Here is a 24462-nt window from a genome sequence, read left to right on the forward strand (position 1 = left end):
TGGATATATTGGGCAAAGAATGTTGGAGATGGAGCTGCCGGGTAGAAGGAGAAGAGGTAGACCTCAGAGAAGGTTTATGGATGTAGTGAAGGTGGCAAGATGGAGGCAGATGATCCGCTGTGGCGACCCCTAAAGGGAACAGCCGAAAGAAGAAGAAGAAGAAGAAGCACTATTTGGAACCTGAAGTTAACCTTTGCATTTGTGTTAAAATTTTTGTGATGAACAGACCAATAGTGTAACGGTTGGGAGCGAGGAGGTGGACGAATATGCAGGGATAAGCGACTTTTATTCAGGGCAAATCCAGGGTCATAGTCTAAACGGTCCAGGTTCATGTAGCCAACACAGATCGATTCGGGTACAAACATGATGAGCAACACACCAAACAGTTCAGACAACAATTCAAACACCATTACATCCAACAAAGACCAGCAAACACAGGGCTGAAATACACAGGGTAAACGAGGGATCACAACACACAGGTGGAAACACAGGTGGGAACAATCAGTCACTAAACAAGGGGGCAGGACTACAAAACCAAAACAAAGAACACGTGCTAAACCAAAACACAACACGAACACATGGACAGGACTGGGAGGGGCCAGTCGTGCCAAATAGAAATGGTCCAAAATTATAATTACATTGAAATCTTGTTACGTTAACTTTCATTACAAGTTAAAAAAAAATTTCTCCTGTAAAGTCATGATTTTGAAGATACTAGGTTCTGTTCTGACGGCGTCAGTATTTTGGATAAAAAGGAAATTCTGTTAACTTTTAATAAAAGAATAAAAACTGAGAATCTATCACTTTAATTAATGCATTATGAGTTGTGTATGAAATGGATAAATTTACCCTGACAGACAATGAACAGACTTTACTTGTTCTTTATTATTTTTCACATTTTAGAATAATAGACATTAGAAATGTGAAGGTTATACAGAGTTATCTAGTGAGTCATATTTTAGATTCTTAAAATCTTGATGCCTTTGCACTGCTTTTCTTCACATTTCATCATTCTTTTGTGTATCTTGATGAGGAATCGCATGAGATGCTTTTCCATCAATTGATTTCAAGCTTTTAAGGGCAAAGTGTCTTTAAAATGATGTACATCCAAAGGTTTGACTGCGACTGTATATTTTTAGCTGTCTTTCTGGCATGTCCACTGTAATGTTTGTCTCTTTTCTTGTTCCTTAGTCGTACTTCGTCACTGACTATGACCCCACGATCGAAGACTCGTACACAAAGCAGTGTGTGATCGACGAGAGGCCTGCGCGGCTGGACAGTGAGTTGGAGTGGGGTGGAGGGGGGGCTATGACCAGTGATGATTCAGATTGTTGGAAGTATACTGTATAGACTCTACGTTTGTGTGTTCATGTAGGTGATAAAATAAAAACTGTCATGCCTGTTAACAATATCAATATTCCAAAAAATTTGATTTTTTGTATTTTAATACAAGTTAATTCTATAAGCCACATATAAAGCATGAAGAGGGAGTGTGGATTCATTTCATACAGCTAAATCAGATGACCGTTATTATAAACATTGGTGAATTTCCTCCCAATAAGAGCAGCTTATAATGATAGACTCTTATTTTGCCATTCATGCCTGGACTGGGGAGTCCAGCCACTGGTCCTCTGTGTGTGGGGCTGTGGTATTATGCACTATTTTTTCCATTTCAGTGAGTGATTCATTTGTGAAACAGTCTTTGAAGAATGGAAAGAACCTTTCACTAGTGACTACATACATCACCAGTGAATGTATGCATCAGTGTGCGCAAACAAAATTAGGTGCCACAATTTAACTATATGGCCGATTAGATTTTCTCGTTTAAGGCTTTATCTGTGTACCATATATATTAGGCTTAGACACTGGTCAGGCATAACATTCTGACCACCTCCTTGTTTCTGCACTCATTAACCATTTTATCAGCTCCACTTACTATATACGTGCACTTTGTAGATCTACAGTTACAGACTGTAGTCCGTCTGTTTCTCTGATACTTTGTTAGCCCCCATTTTACTCTGTTCTTCAGTGGTCAGGACCCTTCATGGACCCTCACAGAGCAGGTACTATTTGGGTGTTGGATCATTCTCAGCACTGCAGTAACACTGACATGGTGTGTTAGTGTGTGTTGTGCTGGTCTGACTGGATCAGAGACAGCAGTGCTGCTGCAGTTCAACACCTCAGTGCCACTGCTGGACTGAGAATAGTCCACCAACCAAAAATATCCAGCTGACAGTGTCCTGTGGGCAGCATCCTGTGACCACTGATGAAGGACGAGAGGATGACCAGCACAAACTGTGTAGCAGCAGATGAGCTATCGTCTCTGACTTTACATCTACAAGGTGGACCGACAAGGTAGGAGTGTCTAATAGAGTGGATGGTGAGTGGACACAGTGTTTTAAAATCTCCAGCAGCACTGCTGTGTCTGATCCACTTAGACCAGCACACCACCACCATGTCAGTGTTACTGCAGTGCTGTGAATGATCCACCACCCAAATAGTACCTGCTCTGTGAGGGTCCATGGGGGTCCTGACCACTGAAGAACAGGGTAAAAGTCCACTAACAAAGTATCAGAGTAACAGATGGACTACAGTCTGTAACTGTAGAACTACAAAGTTCACCTATATAGTAAGTGGAGCTGAAAAAATGGACAATGAGCGTAGAAACAAGGAAGTTGTCAGAATGTTATGCCTGATTGGAGTATGTTAGATGCAGAATGGTTCTAAATTTTTGGGGGGGCATTTCACTGGGGGCAACTCACCCCAATGACATTGTTTCATATAAGGAAGATAATAACATAGTGTAACAAAAATGAACTGTTAGGAAAATATAAAATTATTTTTGCCAATATCAAGATTAGCATAAAAAATAAAAAAGAACAATGAAAGAATAAAATAAAAGCACAAAGTGCTGAAAAGTACGATAGTTCATTCAGTGTTTCACACATCGGCCTGCACTAAATCTAATTAAACAGAGGTAGTTGTGCTCTCTTTGTAATGATTAGTGAAATCATCACTAGTACATTACATTGGCTAGATGTCTTCAAGTACTGATGATATTCACAGTATGCTCAGAAAGGCATAATCTTTGTCGATATTGATAAAATATTGTCTCATTGGCCGTCCCTACCCTGATCACAGGTTACATTTATAAATATACTGTACAGTGCTGTGCAACATTCCCAAGTGCTATGTGGATGGGGTTAGTTTTACATGGGAAGATAGTAATAAAGTTCTTACTTTTGGGTTTTTTTTTCAATGATTTTAGATTTACAGACCACATGCTTACAAATTGTGAAACAATTCACTTTTGCCATCTATAAAACGAGCCATAGAAGCAACTCCAGGTCATATTAAACTTGTGTGAATTGCGTCAATAAAAATGCGATAATGTCCTGTAATATGAAATGGAGGCTCTCAAAGAAACATTTATTTGTCAGAATCAAGCTTGTGCTAAGCTGCATCCAGTGTACGACTCCAAACTTTAAAACATAGAACTCTGTAACCAAGATTAGGATGTAACAGAATATCAGGAATACATATTCAGAATACAGGGTTTATGTATTTGTGTTCAGCCCAACTTACGTTTTGTAAAGGCAGCATTCAGAATACATTTTTATAATACTTTTAGAATATTTACCCATCATAATGTAAAAATATATTTATATACTACCTTTAAAAGATTTTTTAAAAATGCTCATTTATTAAAAGTATTGGAATAATTTTAAAATCAGTTTACAGTGTGTAGCAAGCTTGTTAGATGAACTCTAAAGAGGACCCCGGTTAACGGCTTCTTTACCAACATAGTCAACGGACAGCTATAAAAATTTACCCTGTTTATCTAGAATGTAAATTTGTTTTTGCATGATTTCTTCAGCTTTTGCTGACTTGTTAATAACATCAGCAGCACTGTTGTTTTAATTTACTGAAGGATTGATTAGATAAACTATTGGATGGGACTACTGGGCTTCCTTGAGAAGAACAACAACAATAATAATAATAATAATAATAATAATAACAATAATAATGCTTATTGTAGTGTTGATTTTTTTTTTAACACAAAGATCTGTTACCAAGAGAAAGGATTTACAAATCAATTACTCAGATGCCCAAGACATTACAGCACTGTGTATTTAGAAGAAGGATTAGTGTTAAAACTCTGCATTTTAGCGTGCATATCTAGCTGTTGTCTGAACAAAACCTCATCTCTCCAAAATGGTAACTTTACAGGAGAAGGAAAATATCTTCTATATTTTCTATGTAAGTCAATGGAACCAGACGTTTTTCCAAGTAATTTTGGGCCATTTCTGTTGGGCCTTTTATCATGAAATTTACACACTGTGTAAAGGGCAACAGCCATTTTCAAATGATGTCAAAAACATTTCAAATGATGTCAAAACAGTTGGAAGTTTTCTTCCGAAAGCACACACACACACACACACACACACACACACACACACACACACACATTCATTTGTATTGCTTTTGTTGGAACAAAACCTTGGAACTCCATTTTTGTCATTTTTCAGTTTCTGTCATAATTTGAAAATGCTTGTTGTCTTTTACATTGTGTGTGAATTTCATGATGAATGGTCCAACAGAAATTACCCAGAATTACTGTCTGGTTCCATTTATCTACATAGAAAATATAGAAGGTTTTTTCCTTCTCCTGTAAAGTTACCATTTTGTAGATGCAAGGTTTTGTTCCGACAGCAACTATACATATATATATATATATATATATATATATATATATATATATATATATATATATATATATATATATATATATATATATATGTATGTATATATATATATATATATATATATATATATATATATATATATAATATTCATCTAAAGCAGAGCTTACAGAAATAGCAGAAGTTGAAATGCTGCTGTGTGTAACATGGCTGTCCTGTGTGTGTATGTGTGTGTCAGTTCTGGACACGGCTGGGCAGGAAGAGTTTGGGGCCATGAGAGAACAATACATGCGAACAGGGGAGGGCTTCCTACTCGTCTTCTCTGTCACCGACCGGGGAAGGTGAGCAACACCTCCTTTCTCTCTCTCTCTCTCTCTCTCTCTCTCTCTCTCTCTCTCTCTCTCTCTCTCTCTCACATTTACTTTTTTTTCTTGTTCTCACTTTCGTTCTTTCTCATTCCCCTCCCACCCCCTCTTCTCTCCTTGTATCGCTGGGGTTCTTTTGACTTTCAGTTTGACTTGTTTACCCGTTAGGCGGTTGTCTCACACACAAGCTGTATTATTAGCCGGCCTGCAGGCTCTGCGTCTGCTTACCTCTCACACTCTCCGCACGGCGTTTCAAATCAAACGCTTCTGGATGCTTCACTGTGTGTGTGTGTGTGTGTGTGTGAGAAAGATTTTGAGAGCTGGTGTTTGTGTTTTATGTGTGCCCGTGCCCCCCTCAGGGTCCTTTCCTCTACCATGTTTATGCTGTAAACAGTCCTTCCTTCCTTAGTTTACATTACCTCCTCTCTCACCCACTCCCACATGCTGCCTGAGACTCACTGGCAGTTACTGCAGAGTTCATGGCGGTGCGTCCTACTAAAGAGTGACATTTTAAACCTCGCCGCTCCCCTCGAACTGTTAGCACTACAGTCAGCAGGGACCTGAGAGAAGTGCCTTTGAACACACACGCGCACACACACACACACACACACACACACACACACACAGTCCCTGTGATGTCAGTGTCATAACAAAACCTTGTATCTCTGAAATGGTAACTTTTCAGAAAAAGGAGAAAACATTTAGCTTTAAGTGTGTGTTGAAGGGGAATTCCATCCAATTTGCAAAATGTCTGTATAATTCAGTTATTACAGGTTTTTTTTTGTGGTTTGATCTGAAATGCTCCACTCTAGAGAAGCTGTTTACAGCGAGGTGGAACACACTCAAAGCATTTAACCCTTTTAGGTTGACCCAAAAAACGACTATTATTAATTTAATATGCTTTTTCCTTTAATAATGACATTTCTGACTGCTGGTATTGCGTTTATTTGATATGTAAAAATGTGTTTTAATAAAGTCTAATATTCTGAGACTTTCATCCAGTTTGTCACAAACTACCATTTGCCACAAACTACCACAGAAAATGTCAGTCTTACTTTATCATTGACCTGATTGAACCACATTTACATTTTCAGCATTTAGCAGACGCTCTTATCCAGAGCGATTTACAAGAAACCAGTCAGTAAGCGCTTACTTTCTATTCTGAATGAGCTCCCGCATTTGCTCAAACACAAACACAGTGCATTCAAAGAGAAAAGATGTCACATGCATGTTTTAGATCAAGAGAGAAAACATGGTAGAAAGTCTCAGTTCCACAAGAGAGCAGTCCATGTGGTTAATGTTTGTAAAAACCACATCACAAAAAGTCACTCAGAAGGTTACAAATATGTTGCCTGCTTTGTTTTATGATGGTTTTGGCCCAAAACTTATTTTTTCAATATTAACTATGATCCTCTACTTTATCCTCTGTTTGGTTCTTTAGCCTGTAGCTAAAACCATTTGTAGCTCACTTACTCTTCTGGCCAGACAGTTGAAAATCACTGGTTTAGGTGAAGACAATGTCCTGAAATTGAATATCTGTGTTACCTTGACTGGTAATACATAATGCCACAACGTTCACCACAAACATTAACACCCCTGCAGTCTTGAAACATTTTCCCCCAGTCAAGCCTAAAATTGGAAGAGGTCATCAAAACTTGAAGAACATCACAGTCAGATCACCAAAGTGTGTTTGGCTTGTTTTTCAGCCTTTTATAGAAAGGAAAGGGAAAAAAAACACTGGATTGTAGTTTTGTGGCAGGTGTGGTACCACACAATAATAAATCACGTTTATCAAAAGTATAATAGAATATGGCTTTCCAAGTCTGCTCTGATGAATAATAGTAGCCTTGACTTGTGAAAGTTTGTTGACATGCTGGAAACCACTGTCTATCCATGCTGAGGGAAATACATGATGGGTGTAGTGAAGCAAACTACCGCCCACAGAGATTTACCACACTTTTACCATCATCAGCTTTGCATTTAAACACTCAGAAGACCCTTGTTTGTATGTTTACTGGTCATTTTGGATAGGAAATTAAATGGCTATTGTGCTATACATTCAACCCCTGGTTCCTATCAGCACCACTGTAAAGAACATCCAGGTTGTTAAGTTTCTCTGCAGTGCACCATTTAACATCAAACCACTCTCAATGACTTTGGTTATGTCTGAATTATACAGAAATGTTTCCCTTTAGATTTACACCACGTAATGGAAGTGGACCATGTCTATTGGTCCATTTGTCATACCATTTTCACAGCGTAAAGGGCAGTGTTCGCACCAGAGTCAGCAGGCACTTGTCCATATGTGTCCTTGGTCACACATGCCATACACTGAGTAACTTGAACCTTGCTGCATAGCATTTTTATAACCATGCCATAAACATGTGATGGTAGATGTCATATACTGTCAAAAGTTGGTATGTCATAAATTTTGTTATGTTTTAGCTGGTTTTAGGTATTGTTTTTACTTTTTACTTTTAATTCTTTTTTTCTTATTTTGTACTTTTATCTCTACTTTTTATCATTATTTTTATTCTTTTTATTTATTTTATTAGTATTCTTTTTATTTATTGTATTATTGTCAGTTTATTGTCTTACATCGGTTTCTTTTATTTCATTAATTTGTTTTTATTTATTTTATTTTGAATAGTTTATTGGTACCTTCTTATTATTGATTTACTTTTATGATCTTTTATATTTTAAATATTATAGTATTTGATTTTTTTTTTTTACCGTACAGCTTCTCAATCTCTGATTCCTGTATTACTCGGCTACATTGTAAATGAGGGTCTCCCTCAATGTATTCCGAGTTTAAATAAAGGTTGATTGATTGATTGATTGATTGATTGGTTGGAGATGTCATAACAGATTAAGTCCAGTAATGTAATAGTGTTACTGTATACATATTTGCAATTCCACCTGCTAGTTAGGACTCCCCCAATCACACGATACCACCGGCGTTAGGAAGGTGAAGGCCAACACAGGCTTCCTCCAAGACCTGTGAACCACCACTGCGTCTTTTCGAACTGCTGCTCATTCAACGCCACTGGACAACCAAACACGTTTGGAGGAAAGCGGTAACTGCCAGATCTGTTACGTCAGTTAACAGATTCCTGCACTAACTAGCATCGTGTTGGGTGATTGGGGGAGACGGGGGGCATCCTACCCACCCAGAGGGCGAAGCCACTTGTGCTGTCTTCGACTCCTGGCCACGGACGACTGTAGCATCACCAGGGATTGAACTCATGATCTTCCAATGTTATGGGGCATCTTCTCACACCCAGATTAATCCTAATTCTAGGCACTGCAGTTTAGTCCAAGACTAGGTGTAATCCAGTCTGGAAAAGCCCTAATAAACCACGTCACCATATTTAGCTTCTTTCTAACTGTTAGCAGAGTTTGAGTCAAACACACAAATGCGTTCTTCCCCATATGTTGGTTAACTAGCATTCGCATTTGTTTCAGCAAATTAGTTTGTTTCAGCAACATTATGAGAACCAAGTGACCTCTTTGCTATCCTGGGTGCTGGATAGTACTTGTGGGCTGAGAGAGAGAAAGAGAGATAGGGCAAAAGAGACGGACTGCAGCTGGAGGAGTGGGCTTTATTCATGTGGTCACATGGCTGCATTCCTCTGGGGTTTGGTGAAGACGGGGAACTCCCAAACACAGCCGGAAGCACATCTGCCTGCCCCCTTTGAATGTGTATGTGTACATGTCTTATTGCGTGTGTGTATATGCTTTACACAGGTTTACAGTCAGTCTGATGAGTTTTATGCTACCTCATCCTGTCTCTTCTAGCTTTGAGGAGATCTACAAATTCCAAAGACAGATTCTGAGGGTGAAGGACCGAGATGAATTTCCCATGATCCTCGTGGGGAACAAGGCTGATCTAGAGCTCCAGAGACAGGTGAGCCAGGCAAACTTCAGTTCTGTTGCAAATTGTTTGCCTGAATCATCATCGACTGCATCTTAGATAAACAACACGTGATCTAGGCTTAGTAGATAGACATGTGTGCTCACAAATCCAATTCCATAAAGTTGGTACAGTAGATAAAGTGCAAAAAAAAACAAAGCAATCATTTGTGATCTTTTACTGGTATTTCATTTAAAATAAAATGTATTTAGAAAATACTTCATCAAATTTATTATAATTAATTTTTTAAATTGACACATTCATTCTAAATTTGATGCCTGAAACACATTCCAACACGTTCCTTAAGTTGGGACTAGGGCTGGGCAGTATAACCATGGACATCGTCAGTACGTCCAAACTGCGTGTTTAGTCCTGTTTAATTATATTCATGTAGCCCAATGAGTGAAATGTTGAATATAAACCTTTGATTTGATTAAATTAACCTTTCATTTTTTTTGTTCTTATGTAGCACTACTTTGTCCATTTCAGTTTATCAGATCTCAGAAAAATATACATCATTACAATTTGTATATTATGAAAACTTCTGAAAGTAATGTAATATTACATTTTTGCCATGTTGTCCTAGTTGAGACTAGGGCACCGTATGACTGGGAAGTTTGTGGCATGTTCAAAAACATTTGAATAGGTAACAGGTGATGATATCATGATTGAGTAAAAATGGAGCATTCGCAAAAGGCTCAGTCAAGCAAGGATGGGTCGAGGTACGCAACTCTATGAAAACCTGCGTGAGCAATAGCCCCACAGTTTAGGAACAACACTTCTCAATGCACAACTATTTATAGTCAATAACATTATTTAAAAATTCAGAGAGTCTGAAAAAATCAGATTTTTGGCCGAAAAGCAATATTGAATGCTTGTTATTTTTAATCCCTCAGATGGCATTAGATCAAAAACACATGCTTCTGTAATTGCCATAATCACTTGGACTTAGGAATACTTCGGAAAACCCTTTTCAGTAAGCAGAGTTCATCACTGCACCTAGAAATGATAGTTAAGACTCTACTATGCATTGCAGAAGCCATATATCGACAACATACAGTGCATGCACAGCTACAAACCTCTATGGGCTTAAGTTCACCTGAAGTGGACTGACGCAGAGTGGAAAGTGCTGTCTTCTGATGTGTCCACCATTTAAATAGTTATAGAAAATAATGAACTTATGAATTAATTGAATAGTCGTTTTCTCTCGGCCAAAGAGAAAAAAGTCCATCCCAACTGTCAACAGCACAAAGTTGAAAAGCCAGTGTTTCTGTAATATGCAGGCATATTGGTGCCAATGGCATGGATAATTTATGTGAAGGCCCCATTAATGTTGAGGGGTACATATTGGAGCAAGACATGCTGCCTTCCAGATAACGTCTTCTTCAGGACTGCCCCAGGTTGTTTCAGCAAGACACGTTCTGCATGCAACAGCATGGCTTCATAGTCAGGGAGTGCAGGTGCTAAACTGGCCCTTCTGCAGTCCAGACCTGTCTCCTATTGAAAATGTGAGGTGCATTATGAAACGCAACATGTGACAATGGAGAGCAGCTGAAGTGTTATTTCTACCATTCTTGCTTGATTTTCCACCCTTGCAACTGCATTAATTGGTGTCTGCAGTTGTGAAAAATTACTGAACATTGTTGAAAGGAAAAGTGATGTAACAAATGGCACATCACACATATAACATATATGGTAAACATATCCCTGTCCCAGGTCTTTTGAAACATGTTGCAGACATTAAATGCAGAGTAAGCATATATATATATATATAAAATCAGAAAAACAAAGTTAATTAGTTGAAACATTAAATATATTGTCATTTGTACTGTTTTCAGTTGAATACAGGTCTAGAAAGATGTGCACACCATTGCTGTTGGTAAAGAGTTTGTAGTTAATGACACTGTTTGGAGCTACAACCGGGACCTTACAGTCTACGTTGACCGTATGTCTATTTATATAGACTACAGTAGGTCATTTAAAGTTATGCGATGACTTAGTCATGCGGATTCCATGATGCTATTTGAGGAAATAAAAATTCCATTACTACTAATTAGCTTCGGTATAAATCAACTACATTTGTGGTGCGAGGAAAATTCTATGAATCTTTTTCTTGTATATAATTAATATGTTCCTCAGCCATCAGACAAGCATAGCACTTTTTCTTCCAAATATGGTTGGAAACATTCAGTTCACTCCATTTCAGTCCAAAATATATCTCAATAATGAAAATACACTGAAGGCCCAATGTTTAGTCTCAGCAGCTGTCAATCAAGCATTGATTTTCCAGCCATAACATAGTTATTTTTTGACTTTTTAACCCCCGTTAAGCTCACCCACCAACTTTCAAAATGCAGAGTCAGTTTCAGAACAGGTTTCAAGATGGAGAGTTAAAAAGGATTTAAATGAAGCTTTTCAGGTTTCAGACACTTCCAGCTTCAGCATGTGTCTTGCTTGGTCAATGCAGAATGAACTTGGGTGTCTTAAACATTGTAGATTTGTGTTTTGAACTGAAAGCAAATGAATGGAATGTTCACAGCTTGAAATCTGTGCTCAGTGTTGTTCTGGGGGGGAAGACCACAGAGACACACCTTAGTCAGTGAGCAACTCTGAAGATATGAGAAGGACTTTCTGTCTGCCTCCCCTTTATATGCGCCTGACATTCTCAAATTAAATGGGGATTCCACCGATTTTTCTGTCTGAGTAATTCAACCATTAAGATGTAAACAAAATCATTCAGAGTGTTTGCTGTGAAATGGTGCATTGTAGAGAAACATAACAACTCACATATTTAGTGGTGGTGATAGGAACCAGGGGTTAAGGTGTCTACAGCACAAATATAGCCATTTTATTTAATGTCCAAAACCAGTAGTGAACCTGCAGTGCTCAAAGGTAATCTGGGGACATTATAAATACAATTGGTCTTGTTCATCACTTTCAAAGCTAAATTTGTTATTTATTCTATTGTATCTGTCACAAACGTTATAATGACCAGGTTTACTGAATGAAACTCAGAATGAGCCCAGAAATTGATTGAAGACCCAAGTAAGGCAGGTAATGGTAGGAAAAAGATTAGTGAAAAGATTAGAAAAATATTTGCCCATTTTGAATTTGATGCCACAACACGTTCCAAAAAAGGTGGGACAGGGAAACAAAAGGTTGGTAACGTTGTCTAATGGTGGTTGATTGGCAACAGGTCAGTTATATGACTGGGTAGAAAAAGAGCATCTCAGAGAGGTTTCAGAAGTAAAGATGAGGAGGGGGTCACCACTCTGTGAAAGACTGCACCATCAAATAGGTCAACAATTCAGGAAAGTGTCACAGAGTAAAATTGTAAAGAACTTCTGCTTTTCATCGTCTATGGTACAGAATATCATTAAAAGATTCAGAGAATCTGGAGAAATCTATGTATTTAAGGGACGAGGCCAAAAACCAGTATTTGCTGGCCGTGATCTTTGGGCCCTCAGACAGCACTGCATTAAAAACAGACATGATTCTTTAGTGGAAATCACGGCTCAGAAATACTTCTGAAAACCACTCTCTTTGAAAATGGTTCATAACTGCATTCACAAATGCTGTTAAAACTCTAAAACACAAAGAAGAAACCAGAAATGCTGCCACTGATGCTCAAGGAGGCTTGTTGAATCTTCTCTTTTAGAATTAGAATAATTAGAATTTATAATGTGCCTGTACTGTTTCACACAGTCAGTTTGTAAGGAAAAGACAATATTATATATTATATATAATTTAAAGATTCAGATATTTGAGAATTCAACTCAATATAAAAAGTTTCCCAAAGCAAATGTTAAATGTGAAAGTCAGGTTTCTCAAATGGTGGCATTCTAGGAGTAGCTTCGGAGATCTCTGGTTTAAATGTGTTTGGACATTTAAAAATTAGTAAAATTGGGAGTTTCGTGAAAGTTTGGCAATTGGACCCAAAGTATTATAATATTAATTGATATTGATACACTATTTTCAACTATACTATAGTTAACTGAAATTCTCTACTCTTGGATATAGTAAATATCATTCATATTTACTATATTCAATAATTCTAAAAAAAAAGAAGAAAATGCTCCAGAAAATGCTAAAATAGAGGCAAATCTGAAAAAAGATTCCTTGCAGGATAGCTTACCTTACAACACCCTGCGTGACTGTAATTTTAAAAATACATTTTAGGCCAAGACCCTCTCAGAACGATCCCTCTTAGAACAATGTTTCAGGCATCGGACTAAATAGAGGCATTAAACGCTTCAGGCATCTGGTTCCCATCACTGCTACTGTGAACAATTCTGTTATTTTCTCCAGAGTGGAGAATTTCACATCAAACAGCAAAAACTCTGACTTCATTTTCATCTTAACATCTTAACAATTTTTAATGAATTAAATTTATGAGCTTTAGGAAAATGTAAAAAAATGTATTAGATGTGCTCAAAATGACAAACAGAGCAAGAAGGTTCTAAAATTACTTAGAAAGCTGCTGTGAGAACAAAACTTTATTTTTGTCATTTTTCGGTTTTTGGACCAGTTTGAAAAAGCCTGTTGTCCTTGACATTGTGTGTACATTTTATGATGAATAAACCAAAAGAAATGGCCCAGAATTACTTGGAAAAACGTCTTGTTCCATTGACTTACATTGAAAGTAAGATATGATTTTTTTTCTTCAGCCATGAAGTTTTTACATTTACATTTACAGCATTTAGCAGACGCTCTTATCCAGAGCGACTTACAAGAAATGCTTTGTCAATCTAGAGAAAGTATCTTTGCTAGTTACCAATAGCTTAGAGAAAAAGACAGACCTGAGCTCAGATACTGCTAGAAACAAATGTCACTGCAGACACCAAGAGAAAAAGACAGAGTTGAACGCAGAACTCTGTGCCATTCAATGCAATACAATAACAATAAGATACAATACAATAAATAAAATAAGTGCAGCTTATAGTTCAATGCTCATTCAAGTGCTGTGTAAAAAGATGAGTCTTCAGTCTACGTTTGAAGACAGCAAGAGACTCTGCTGTTCGGACAGCCAGTGGGAGTTCATTCCACCACCTGAGTGCCAGTACAGAGAACATTCTCGACGCTCGTCTTCCGTGCACCTTGAAGGATGGCGGGTCAAGCCGAGCTGTACTCGAAGCTCGAAGGACTCGTGGTACAGTTTGAGATTTTACCATTGCCATCAAGTAGGTAGGGGCTGGTCCATTTTTGGCTTTGTAGGCCAGCGTTAGGGTTTTTGTTTTGGACAAACAAGGTTTTGTTCCGGAAACAACATTACAATAAAGTTCATATCCAGAATCCTCCATATTTCAAATGTGGGGATCAAATTTAAAGGCAGATAACCTGATATAACAAGTGAATATGAATAGATAATTACAGTGTATTTTTTTCAACTAAGAACGGATTTGCTGTGCATATATATTATATTGTAGTATATTATAAAATGGGCTATATTTTCAACACATAAATATGTATTCTGTACTATGTATATGTCTCCCGTTTCATTTTTTATATACACTGTATATATTTTTTTCATGTATGTGAGGTTATAGCAGCCAGAAACAGAGAAAATGAGAGAGATTTGAGGGTCACTGAGTGCAAGCTGCAGTGCTCACACATTCAGTTGATGTTATACTGCCACCTGGAGGACTGAAGTAGAGGAACGGGAGTTAATTGCATTGATTGCGTCCATCTCTCCCTTGATTGTCTTTATTGAGTGCTCTGAAAGAGACCCCTGTTTAAACTGATCTCTGTCAGTGAGCCTCTAAATGATTCTTTTTTTTAGACCTTAAGCCTTTATCTGGAGCAATAAACCCTGGACAGCTAAATTTTCTCCTCTAAACTGCCAGCGAGGTCAGTCTCAGTAAAAATGCTGTGTTAAACCGAGGGGTCTGGATCATGTATCTTCTTCTATGTTCTTGTGGTTGATTGTGTGAAGCTCTGAGCTGTACTGAATCAGGATAGTGGCTCACTATTGTTAGCTACTCTTAGGGAGGGGGGGGTCTCTCTCCAGCAGTTGCAATGAATTATGGGACAATACAGTTTGAAAAATGGTTGCTCTTACAGTTCATTGTTTCATTACTTGATCTACACTCCACAAAGCTTAAAGAGTGGGACTGTGTGCATTATACATGTACGGAGTGGTGGTGTGTTAGTGTGTGTTGTGCTGGTGTGAGTCGATCAGACACAGCAGTGCTGCTGGAGTTTTTAAAACACTGTGTCCACTATTAGACACTCCTGCCTTGTCGCTGCACCCTGTAGATGTAAAGTCAGAGACGATAGCTCATCTGCTGCTTGCACAGTTTGTGTTGGCCATCCTCTAGTCCTTCATTAGTGGTCACAGGACGCTGCCCACAGGGCTGGACATTTTTGGTTGGTGGACTATTCTCGGTCCAGCAGTGACACTTAGGTGTTTAAGAACTCCAGCAGTACTACCGTGTCTGATCCACTTGTACCAGCACAACACACACCCCTACACACTACCACCATGTCAGTGTTACCGCAGTGCTGAGAATGATCCACCACCCAAATAGTACCTGCTCTGTGAGGGTCCATGGGGGTCCTGATCACTGAAGAACAGGGTAAAAGGGGGCTAACAACGTATCAGAGAAACAGATGGACTACAGTCTGTAACTGTAGAACTACAAAGTGCACCTATATAGTAAGTGGAGCTGATAAAATGGACAATGAGCATAGAAACAAGGAGGTGGTCAGAATGTTATGCCTGATCTGCTGTAAATGTCCTTATGTTGTGTTGTATTATTCATTTATACTGTAAGAGAAATGTGTTATTTTGCTCAGCTATGTCCAGACTGGGAGCAGCATAGCCTTACCAGCACAGCAGTGACCGTCTTGATCACTTCACCTCTTTGGAGTGTCCAGTAGTCTGTTGATATATCTTCACAATTGTGTAAAGAAATGAGCCACATGGGTTGATGCTTATAAACATTAATGAGAATAGACAAAGAATAGACAATATATAGTGCAGCTTTAATGAAGGTCTGTCCTTGTTACCCAGATCTTCACTAATGCATAGATCAGAAGTAGTGTTAGTGTCTCAGCATCGCTAGCACTGACTGTGAATGCATGTGCCTCGGTCTCTTTCTCAGGTGACTCAAGAGGAGGGTCAGCAACTGGCTCGGCAGCTCAAAGTCACGTACATGGAGGCTTCAGCCAAGATCCGTATGAATGTAGACCAAGCTTTCCACGAACTGGTTCGAGTCATTAGGTGGGTTTGGTTTTTCCAAGCACTTCAAGCTGTTCTCTAATGTTGACACAAGGTGGCAGCAAAGCCAGAGTCATTGGGTTGCAGCGACATTCTGACCTACTTCACAGCCAACTCAGTTTCATGCTTCATCTTTCTTAACCCCTCTCACAGGCTGGATGGGCTTCCAGCCGTGTCATTAAGGAGGTGATGGCGAGAACCTGTGTTGTAGGGAAGGGTGATACGGGTCTGCCGTCAGTGGTTAAAATTTCATGGGAGGTTTCGGGAAGGGAGGTGCCGTTTAATTGGGACAGAATTGTCAGTCAGTTTAGCCTTCCAAAACAGTGCCTATGGGGAAATGCATAGGAACAAGTTCCTACTGAGGCCCAATATGAACATTGTCACTAGTGATTTTAAGAAGTTAAAATTCAGACACCCTATAGCGTTGGCCAAGATATATTTTCATATGATCAAAAATGACACTCTTAATAATTTGCTTTACTGATATGAATGCTACTCGTCAGATTTTGGCCATTTTAAAAACTTATTAATTATTTACTGTATTTATTGAATAGTATAAATACAGGATGTCCCAAAAAATGACATCAGTAACTACATGTCCTCAACAAACTAAATTAAATAGGCTTCATGTTGAACAATGTAAGATGTATTTATCAAAATTCAGAGGGGTGTAGATTTTATAACCGATTTCACAGCTTCACAAATGTTCAGTATGCGCACCACCTGTGACACGACACACGTCAAGTCGGTAGTCCAGCCCCTCAAAACACGCTGTGTTTGTGCTGTGTCTAAATCTGTTTTTCAGTTGGTGCATTTTTATTGAATTTTCTCCAAAATCCCCACTGCACACTCTTGTTTGACAGTGTTCGAGACTACGAAATTAAGTCAGTTTTTTTGGGACACATTGTATAATAATATAAATAAGATCATTGATAAACAGATATAACATAATTGCACTGGCCATGAAACCAATTAATTGTAGCCAAAATAACAAACATGTTTATTTGATATACACTGTATTTACAATAACTGAGCCTGCTTCAGTACCAAAAAACTGTTGGTTTGAAAAAGGAAATATTTATCAAAAACTACATTAATAAGAACTTTGCCCTTACGACCATCAGCATTGTGGTGACTGGTGGTCCCGCCTGCCAATCTGACTCGATCTTGGTCATATCATTAGGTACTACTCGGCTACTGTTTTGTAAGCCTCTTGTAATGCCTGCTTATTTAATACCTTATTTTATTTAAGTCTTTGTTTTCAGCAAACAGGCAGTAGAACAGCATCTATGATGCCAGGCGGTTCAGCATGGGGGAAGCACCATGCTCACCACATCACCACATTAACTATTGTGGTTGTTACAGTTAGGAAATTGATTAGATCAGGGTCTGAGCAAACCGTTTTGTTTAAAGGGAAAAAGAATGCGAAAAAAAGGAATATAAGTTAAGTGGCCAGAATATGAAACACTGTGGTCAGGGGCACCAGGCAATAAGCAGTGTCTACTTCTCCTGGATAATATTCATATAAGTTACGGTTAAAAGTTAACCAGGAACGTAATAAACTCTCACAACGCTGAGTTTCTGTAGCACCTGATAGTATGTTGGTTTGTTGTTTGTTGTCATAAAAGTGTCATATTATTTTATATGACATTAAAGCAACATGACAGTAAATTGGTCGAAAGATTGGCCAAACCATTATAGCACCTGGGCCATATTTCATACTTTACGGAATATACAGTGAGTCAGTCAGTACACTTTTAGTACAAAGGGTCCTATATAGTACTGAAAAGGGTTAACCATTGTTAAGAGTTCTTTGAAGAACCAAATTCCATCATAGAGAAAAACCATTTCAACAAGCACATATAAAATAGTTATATGGTTGCTGTTTCCATAAAGTGCCATTAAACCTGTATATAACCTATGTAGAACTCTTGAAGAGCCATGTTTGACATGCAATTTTCAATATAAGTATTTTTCTGCATAGCAGATGAAAAAGCGCTTGATGGAAATGACAGATTTTGAATAATATCTATATTTTCTTAGAGGTTTGTTCAGTCGCTTCAGGTGGATACAATTTTTAGGCTGATAAATTATAATGGAAGCTCTTTTACTAAATAAACAAAAATTCAACAAAGTCATATGACCGTTTAGGTGCTTCCAGTTTTTCCTTTTTGCAGCTCCGAAACATGACAGAAGGCAGCAGGAACCAGTGAACTGATGAATAAATTAAAATGTACCTTAAAAAAAAACTAATAATGGTGATATTAGATGCTAAACAGCCTTAAGGTGCCTGCAGCTGATTCATGGACATCATCTGAACCGTTATGTTTGACAGTGTTCTGACTGCATTTATTATGTCTAAATATAACCATAAAATTAAATAGACAAAACAGTAACAAGAAGCTGCTCAGTGTTAAAGATTTTTCTGTAGATTCTCTCCTTTTTATTCTCCTGTACAGAACCAAGGGAAACAGCCTAATTTATGTTGCGCCATTTAAGTTACTTGCTTAAATTTAACTCCACAGCTGGATGGAGACCAAACAGATGTGTTTTGAAAATGCGTGTCAATAACATCTACGATCAACTTTGCCTCTCTGCAGGAAGTTCCAGGAGCAGGAGTGCCCACCTTCACCGGAGCCAACGCGCAAAGAGAAGGACAAGAGTGGCTGCCACTGCGTCATCGTCTGATTGGGGTTTCACCGCCACCACTCACCCAGCTGCTGTCACCAGTCCCCGCCCCTCCACCCTGCCTTCTGACATCACATCCTGTGTGGATGAATCGCTGCCTTTCTACACGTGCATGTCTTCAAAAAAACTGACATCATCATGACCTTAAACGCTGATAGAGTATAACCGTGTCTGAACACTAAACACCGCTTCTGGAAGGTGCGCTGAAATGTTTTCATTTTTATTTTGTTTTGTATTTTGAAGGATTTTATTTCATTGCCTTATAGTGACGTTGTTTTGAGGTGATGAAGTGACTAAAAATGTCAAACCAACCTTGGAAGGCTTTTAGTCACCGTTTTCTTTTTTCTTCTGGAGAGCTATAGCGTGAGATGATCTTCTGAAGCTTCGTGTTGTGCCACATCTCTTTTTTCTCTCATGTGCTAATCAGCTACTGTACATAAAGTGAAAATCTGTGTGAGTTTGAAACGCTTTTATAATGCCATAACTCAGTTGCTACGGTGTGAAGTTGATGAGCTCGGCTGACGTGCATTAAAGTAAAATGTGTTTGAGTGTGTAATGTACATAAGTAGCCCTTAACCTTATGCCATCTGTTCCCCTTTGTCAGCAACGAAATCTGTGCTGCGTTTGACTGGCTCGAGTCGTGACGGCACGTTCGCACTTCTGTTGAAATTCTGGTTTGATTTCTTTCAGTTGGGTTAATGTGGAAATCGTCTGGTGTATTTTACTACCTGTTGTCGGTGGATCGTTCCAAGTGTCTTTGCTCAGACTTCTACAGACTGTTCTCACACTCAGGTTGCTCCGTACACAGTGTTCTTGCCGTGTTCTCTCTGTGTTCATGCTTCGCCAACAGTTCACATTAGACCTTCAGCACTGAACCAGTTACCTCCTCAAGGACCATCACCAGTTTGCGCCGTGACCATATAAGCGACCCAGAGATGTCATCTCTGAAATAATTGTATTGTTTTTTCTGGCCTTATTTCTGGATTGAATTTTTTTTATTTTACACTGATAGTATTCTGTTTTGTGTTTGTATATATATATATATATATATATACACACACACACGCACACACATACACACACACACACATATATATATATATTTTTTTTACATATTTCTTTCATTATGTTTCTTTGGTCTGCTTGGAAACGATTTCAAGGGGAACGTCATACTGTATGTATTGAAGTCATCACTTCCGTTCACTTAGATCAAACATGGGAGGTGTTTTCTGGCAGGTGCATCTGAGGTGGACTCCTTTTAGCTTGGACAGTCTGCATTGTGGTCAGGCACTGAAGGAGAACACAAGACGTCCGGGATAATCTCTCGGACCCTGTAACGTTTATCACTGGCTACATAATCGAACAGGTGACCGTTTTTTTCATGACTCTGTATCTCGAGGGTTCATATCACTATTGCTCCATAGAGTTTTTTTGTTTGTTTTTGTTTTTTTGTTCCTCCTTTTTGTTTTGATTTTTTTTCCATGTATGTATTTCTGTATGAGAGATACAAATAAACTATTTTAGCTTTGTGTTTTATCATCATGTAATATAAGATAAAAAGATGGAAGTGATCCTTTGAATGGACATGATTAAATGTTTTTACTATATACTTTTATACATTATTTTCTTATCGGACTAGTTAACAGGTATTTTTATATGTTTGTAAGTGCAAATGCTCTCATGGCACAACTGTGTATATGTAAAGAGGAGTATTTAATTCTCTCAGTTTGTTTTTTTAACTGAAAAAAAACAGAACAGTCTAAAGGCCAACGCTTGTTGAACTGTGTTCAAGAACCTTTCCTGCTTTTGGTCTAGAGCTGGGAACCCTTGCGTTGGTCAGCAAGTGCTAGATGAGCGGGACCCTGTCAGGGTGGATCAGCTGGAGGTAGAGCTGTCCTTTTTTCTGCTGACCTTGAACCAGTTCTTTATGTTCTGGTCCCATAATAACCCAGTATTTCTTAATTCTGGCTCTGCCCTGCATCTCAGTTTTCTTTGCTCTACAAGCCTGGAATTTATTTCCCAAAGAAAGCTTTGTCAATTAGCAAGCCCACCGTCAACTTTAGCCCAGAGGTAGGCCTGTCCAATAGGAGAAGAGGTCAGGGCCATTTTTATTGGTCATCCTCGCTTTGGACTTATCCAGCTTGCTAAATGTTCTGCTTTGTGGAGATGCAACCCTGATCCAAGTCTTCAGCTCATTACCAAACCTTTCTCGAATTGGACAGATACTTGTTGAAGTGGGCAAAATACTAAACTGCAAGGCACTTGGCCAGTATTGAGAACCACTCAAAGGTCAGTAGAGAAACAAAAACCCCAAACAAAAGCTAATCTCAGATCTGCAGACCTGGACAGAACCCACCAGCTCGGATTGGTCTCGTCTGTTGTTGTAGGTGTTGCGTTGTTCTGGTCATGCTTAAGCTGACAGGAGTACAAACACTTAGCTCAGCAATGAAGGATGAAACCAGTGCATATTCCTCCACTCTTTTCTAGCAGAGTTTGTGAACATCTAATCCATATTGTGTTTTCTTGCTCACATCTGTCCGTACCCCTTGTATAGCTTCTGGTGCTATAATAAAGTCTATGATTAAACCATCTGTGATAGACAGTGCTTTGCCTTAACATCAGTGGTGCTCCCTTCTGAACTTGTTTTTGAACAGGATTTGCATTTTTTCATCCGCCAAGAGACACGCTGTGCGCAATTACGGTTCCATTGTCCATGGAAGATGTTTCATTTCCAGTAACAATGAGTTCATATTGATGACAGCTGTCCTGGTTGAGCATGAATCTATCTATACGAGGGACTAGCGCTCTGAAGAGGCTGTGAAGGAGCATGTTACCATAGCGCCCTGCAGAAGACTCTCATAAATCAACTCAAGATCAACTGCAGATTTGTTCTACAAGAGGAAAAAAGGAGAGAAAAACCCTCTTGTTCTGTTCCACACTGATTTGTGCCCTTGCAATCAAATGAGTTATCCCTGTTAAATAACTGAAAATAAACCCATTGTGATGTTGGGAAGCACAGTCAATTCCAAGGACAATAATAAGCCACCCTGAAAAGCAATGGGTAATAACACACTTAATGAAATACGTTGCTGCAATTTGTGTAGCCCTGCAAAAGGGGATGGTGAGGTGGCATGGCAGATCTGAACACACAGTCCCTTGCAAAGGCTCAGTCAAGGCTAAAACGGCCTCTGTGTTACCTTCCCTGGGGAATTTTGTTGGCTCCCGAGTTTGTGATCGTGCTGACTGACGTTTTCACAACAAATTGTTATTTTTGCCAGACATTTTGATTGGTACAGTAACTACGCTCACAATTTGGTGCTGTATTGAGGCTGCCAGTGTACTTCCAAAAGGGTTTGTATTCCCATGCACCCAAAAGCTGAAGTGAAAGCTTTTAGAGTACACACTGTATGCCGGTTTATTATTTCAGTCCCATTTCAATACAACTATTCTTACGTGAGGGAAATATCCAAAATAAGACATCACTGACTGATTGCCCTGATATCTCTCCACCTAGAATATACCAGCCTATGTGTTTACAAGAACAAGAAAGTTTGAGCATGTGACTCCAGCCTCATTCAGTTTGCACTGCCTTCCTGTTTAATTTCGCATTGACTGCAAGGCCTTGATAATTAAAGCTCTTCATCTCCCAACTCCCACAGATCAGTCTCTGGGTTATCAAGTGAATATCCCAAACAGTTGGTGGATCATTTTTCTTGAATAGTATTTAAACCAATGGGGTCCAAACTTATCTGCAGAGGGCTGGTGTGGCTGGAAGTTTTTCCTCCAGACAATCAGAAATGCACATGACTCCATTGGTATTAATGAGCTGGTCAGTCTTCAAATGACTGATCATGGGAGCTCCTGCTTTGTCAGAATGAAAACCTGCAGCCACACTGGCCCTTTGTGGATAAAATTGGACATCCCTGATCTAAACTGTAGAATAGCCAGCTCGGTGGGATCTAGATTCAAAATATATCTGTTTATATCTGGTACAAGCCTAGAGTAGTTTGGCTCATTTTCTTACCTTGTTTGTAACAGGGCTGTTACTTCATTTAGGCTGTAGCATTCATGTCTTTCCAATGTTTTACTAATTTTCATGATACAACATGAAAAGTGCATTATTATTATACACGTAACATTCTGACCACCTCCTTGTCTCTACGCTCATTGTCCATTTTATCAGGTCCACTTACTATATAGGTGCACTTTGTAGTTCTGCAGTTACAGACTGTAGTCCATCTGTTTCTCTGATACTTTGTTAGTCCCCTTTTACTCTGTTCTTCAGTGGTCAGGACCCCTGTGGACCCTCACAGAGCAGGTACTATTTGGGTAGTGGATCATTCTCAGCACTGCAGTAACACTGAAGTGGTGGTGGTGTGTTAGTGTGTGTTGCGCTGGTCTGAGTGGATCAGATACAGCAGTGCTGTATTCTGGATTGAGAATAGTCCACCAACCAAAAATATCCAGCCAACAGCGTTCTGTCGGCAGTGTCCTCTGTAACTGTAGAACTACAAAGTGCTCCTATATAGTAAGTGGAGCTGATGAAATGGACAGTGAGTGTAGAAACAAGGTCATAATGTTATGCCTGATCAGTGTATTATACCATGTTGGAAACACTGGCCTGTCTTGTTAGCTATAGCACAGTGTGTTGGTGCTGATGTTTGTTTAATTGTGCTAATGTGCAGAAGGAAATGGATGGTGAACGGTGCAGGAATCTAGGACAGTGGTCACTGGCCCCTCCTACTTTTCTGCAATTCCAATTTGCATCTAACATGCTGCTCCTCCTTATCTAACCCTAATACATTTGAGCCAGCCAGTCAAAGACTAATTAATAAGACGTTAGTTAACTGGATCAGGTGTTACAAATTGCAGTTGGAACTACACTCTGCTGGACCAAGCTTGGTGACCATTGGCCTAGGATAGCGGTTTCCAAACCTTTTATAGTCCCATGCTTCCTTTCCTCCTTATATTAAACGTCCTACTGCGTACCTCCTCACTGTCTTGTGTATTTGGCCATGATGCTTATGTAAGATACTAGGACTTTAAAAATCCATTGGATAATAATAATAATAATAATAATAATAATAATAATAATAATAATAATAATGACCGGTCATGGTCATATAGGTCTAATTTTCCTGAGCTCTTCATCTGAATTTGCTTTGTTTTATGAGACAAAATCCCAAATCCATTGGTTTACAATGGAGCTTTAAGGACATAAGGACATTGAATCATAATGTTGCTTTGATACCGTGACTCAGGAGATGAATTACAATGGCCTGGACAACAACTATGGTCCTCTAGTGTTCTACAAAACACAAGCGGATGGACGCTGTCACATATGCACATGAATGTGTGTTCACTCAGCACAGGAGCAGAAAGAGCATTGTAGCACTGTTTGAGCTCTGGAGAGTGCTACAAAAAAGAAACGGCCCCATTATTAGTAGATATGTTTTCATTAATGTTCTCAGCAAGCATCATGGAATGACTGTTAGCATTATTTTTCAAGATATAAGTATCTTGATCCATCTCTACACTGAGGTCCAACTCAAGGCCTGCATCTTTAATTCAGAT

The 24462-nt window shown here is 38.9% G+C and overlaps 1 protein-coding gene across 1 annotated transcript in view; it reads left to right on the forward strand.

Annotated features, from left to right (window-relative positions):
- rras2 (RAS related 2) overlaps positions 1-21477 on the forward strand; it is a 60340-nt gene extending 38863 nt beyond the window's left edge. The window contains exons 2-6 of the mRNA XM_017700649.2: positions 1192-1279; positions 4942-5044; positions 8867-8975; positions 16085-16203; positions 18801-21477. Of these exons, the coding sequence (XP_017556138.1) occupies positions 1192-1279; positions 4942-5044; positions 8867-8975; positions 16085-16203; positions 18801-18888 (507 nt within the window). The 3' untranslated portion in view covers positions 18889-21477. The remainder of the gene's footprint in view (positions 1-1191; positions 1280-4941; positions 5045-8866; positions 8976-16084; positions 16204-18800) is intronic.
- The last annotated feature ends 2985 nt before the right edge of the window (positions 21478-24462 follow it).

This window comes from Pygocentrus nattereri, chromosome 15 (assembly GCF_015220715.1).
Source record: "Pygocentrus nattereri isolate fPygNat1 chromosome 15, fPygNat1.pri, whole genome shotgun sequence".
In the NCBI taxonomy this organism is placed as follows: Eukaryota; Metazoa; Chordata; class Actinopteri; order Characiformes; family Serrasalmidae; genus Pygocentrus; species Pygocentrus nattereri.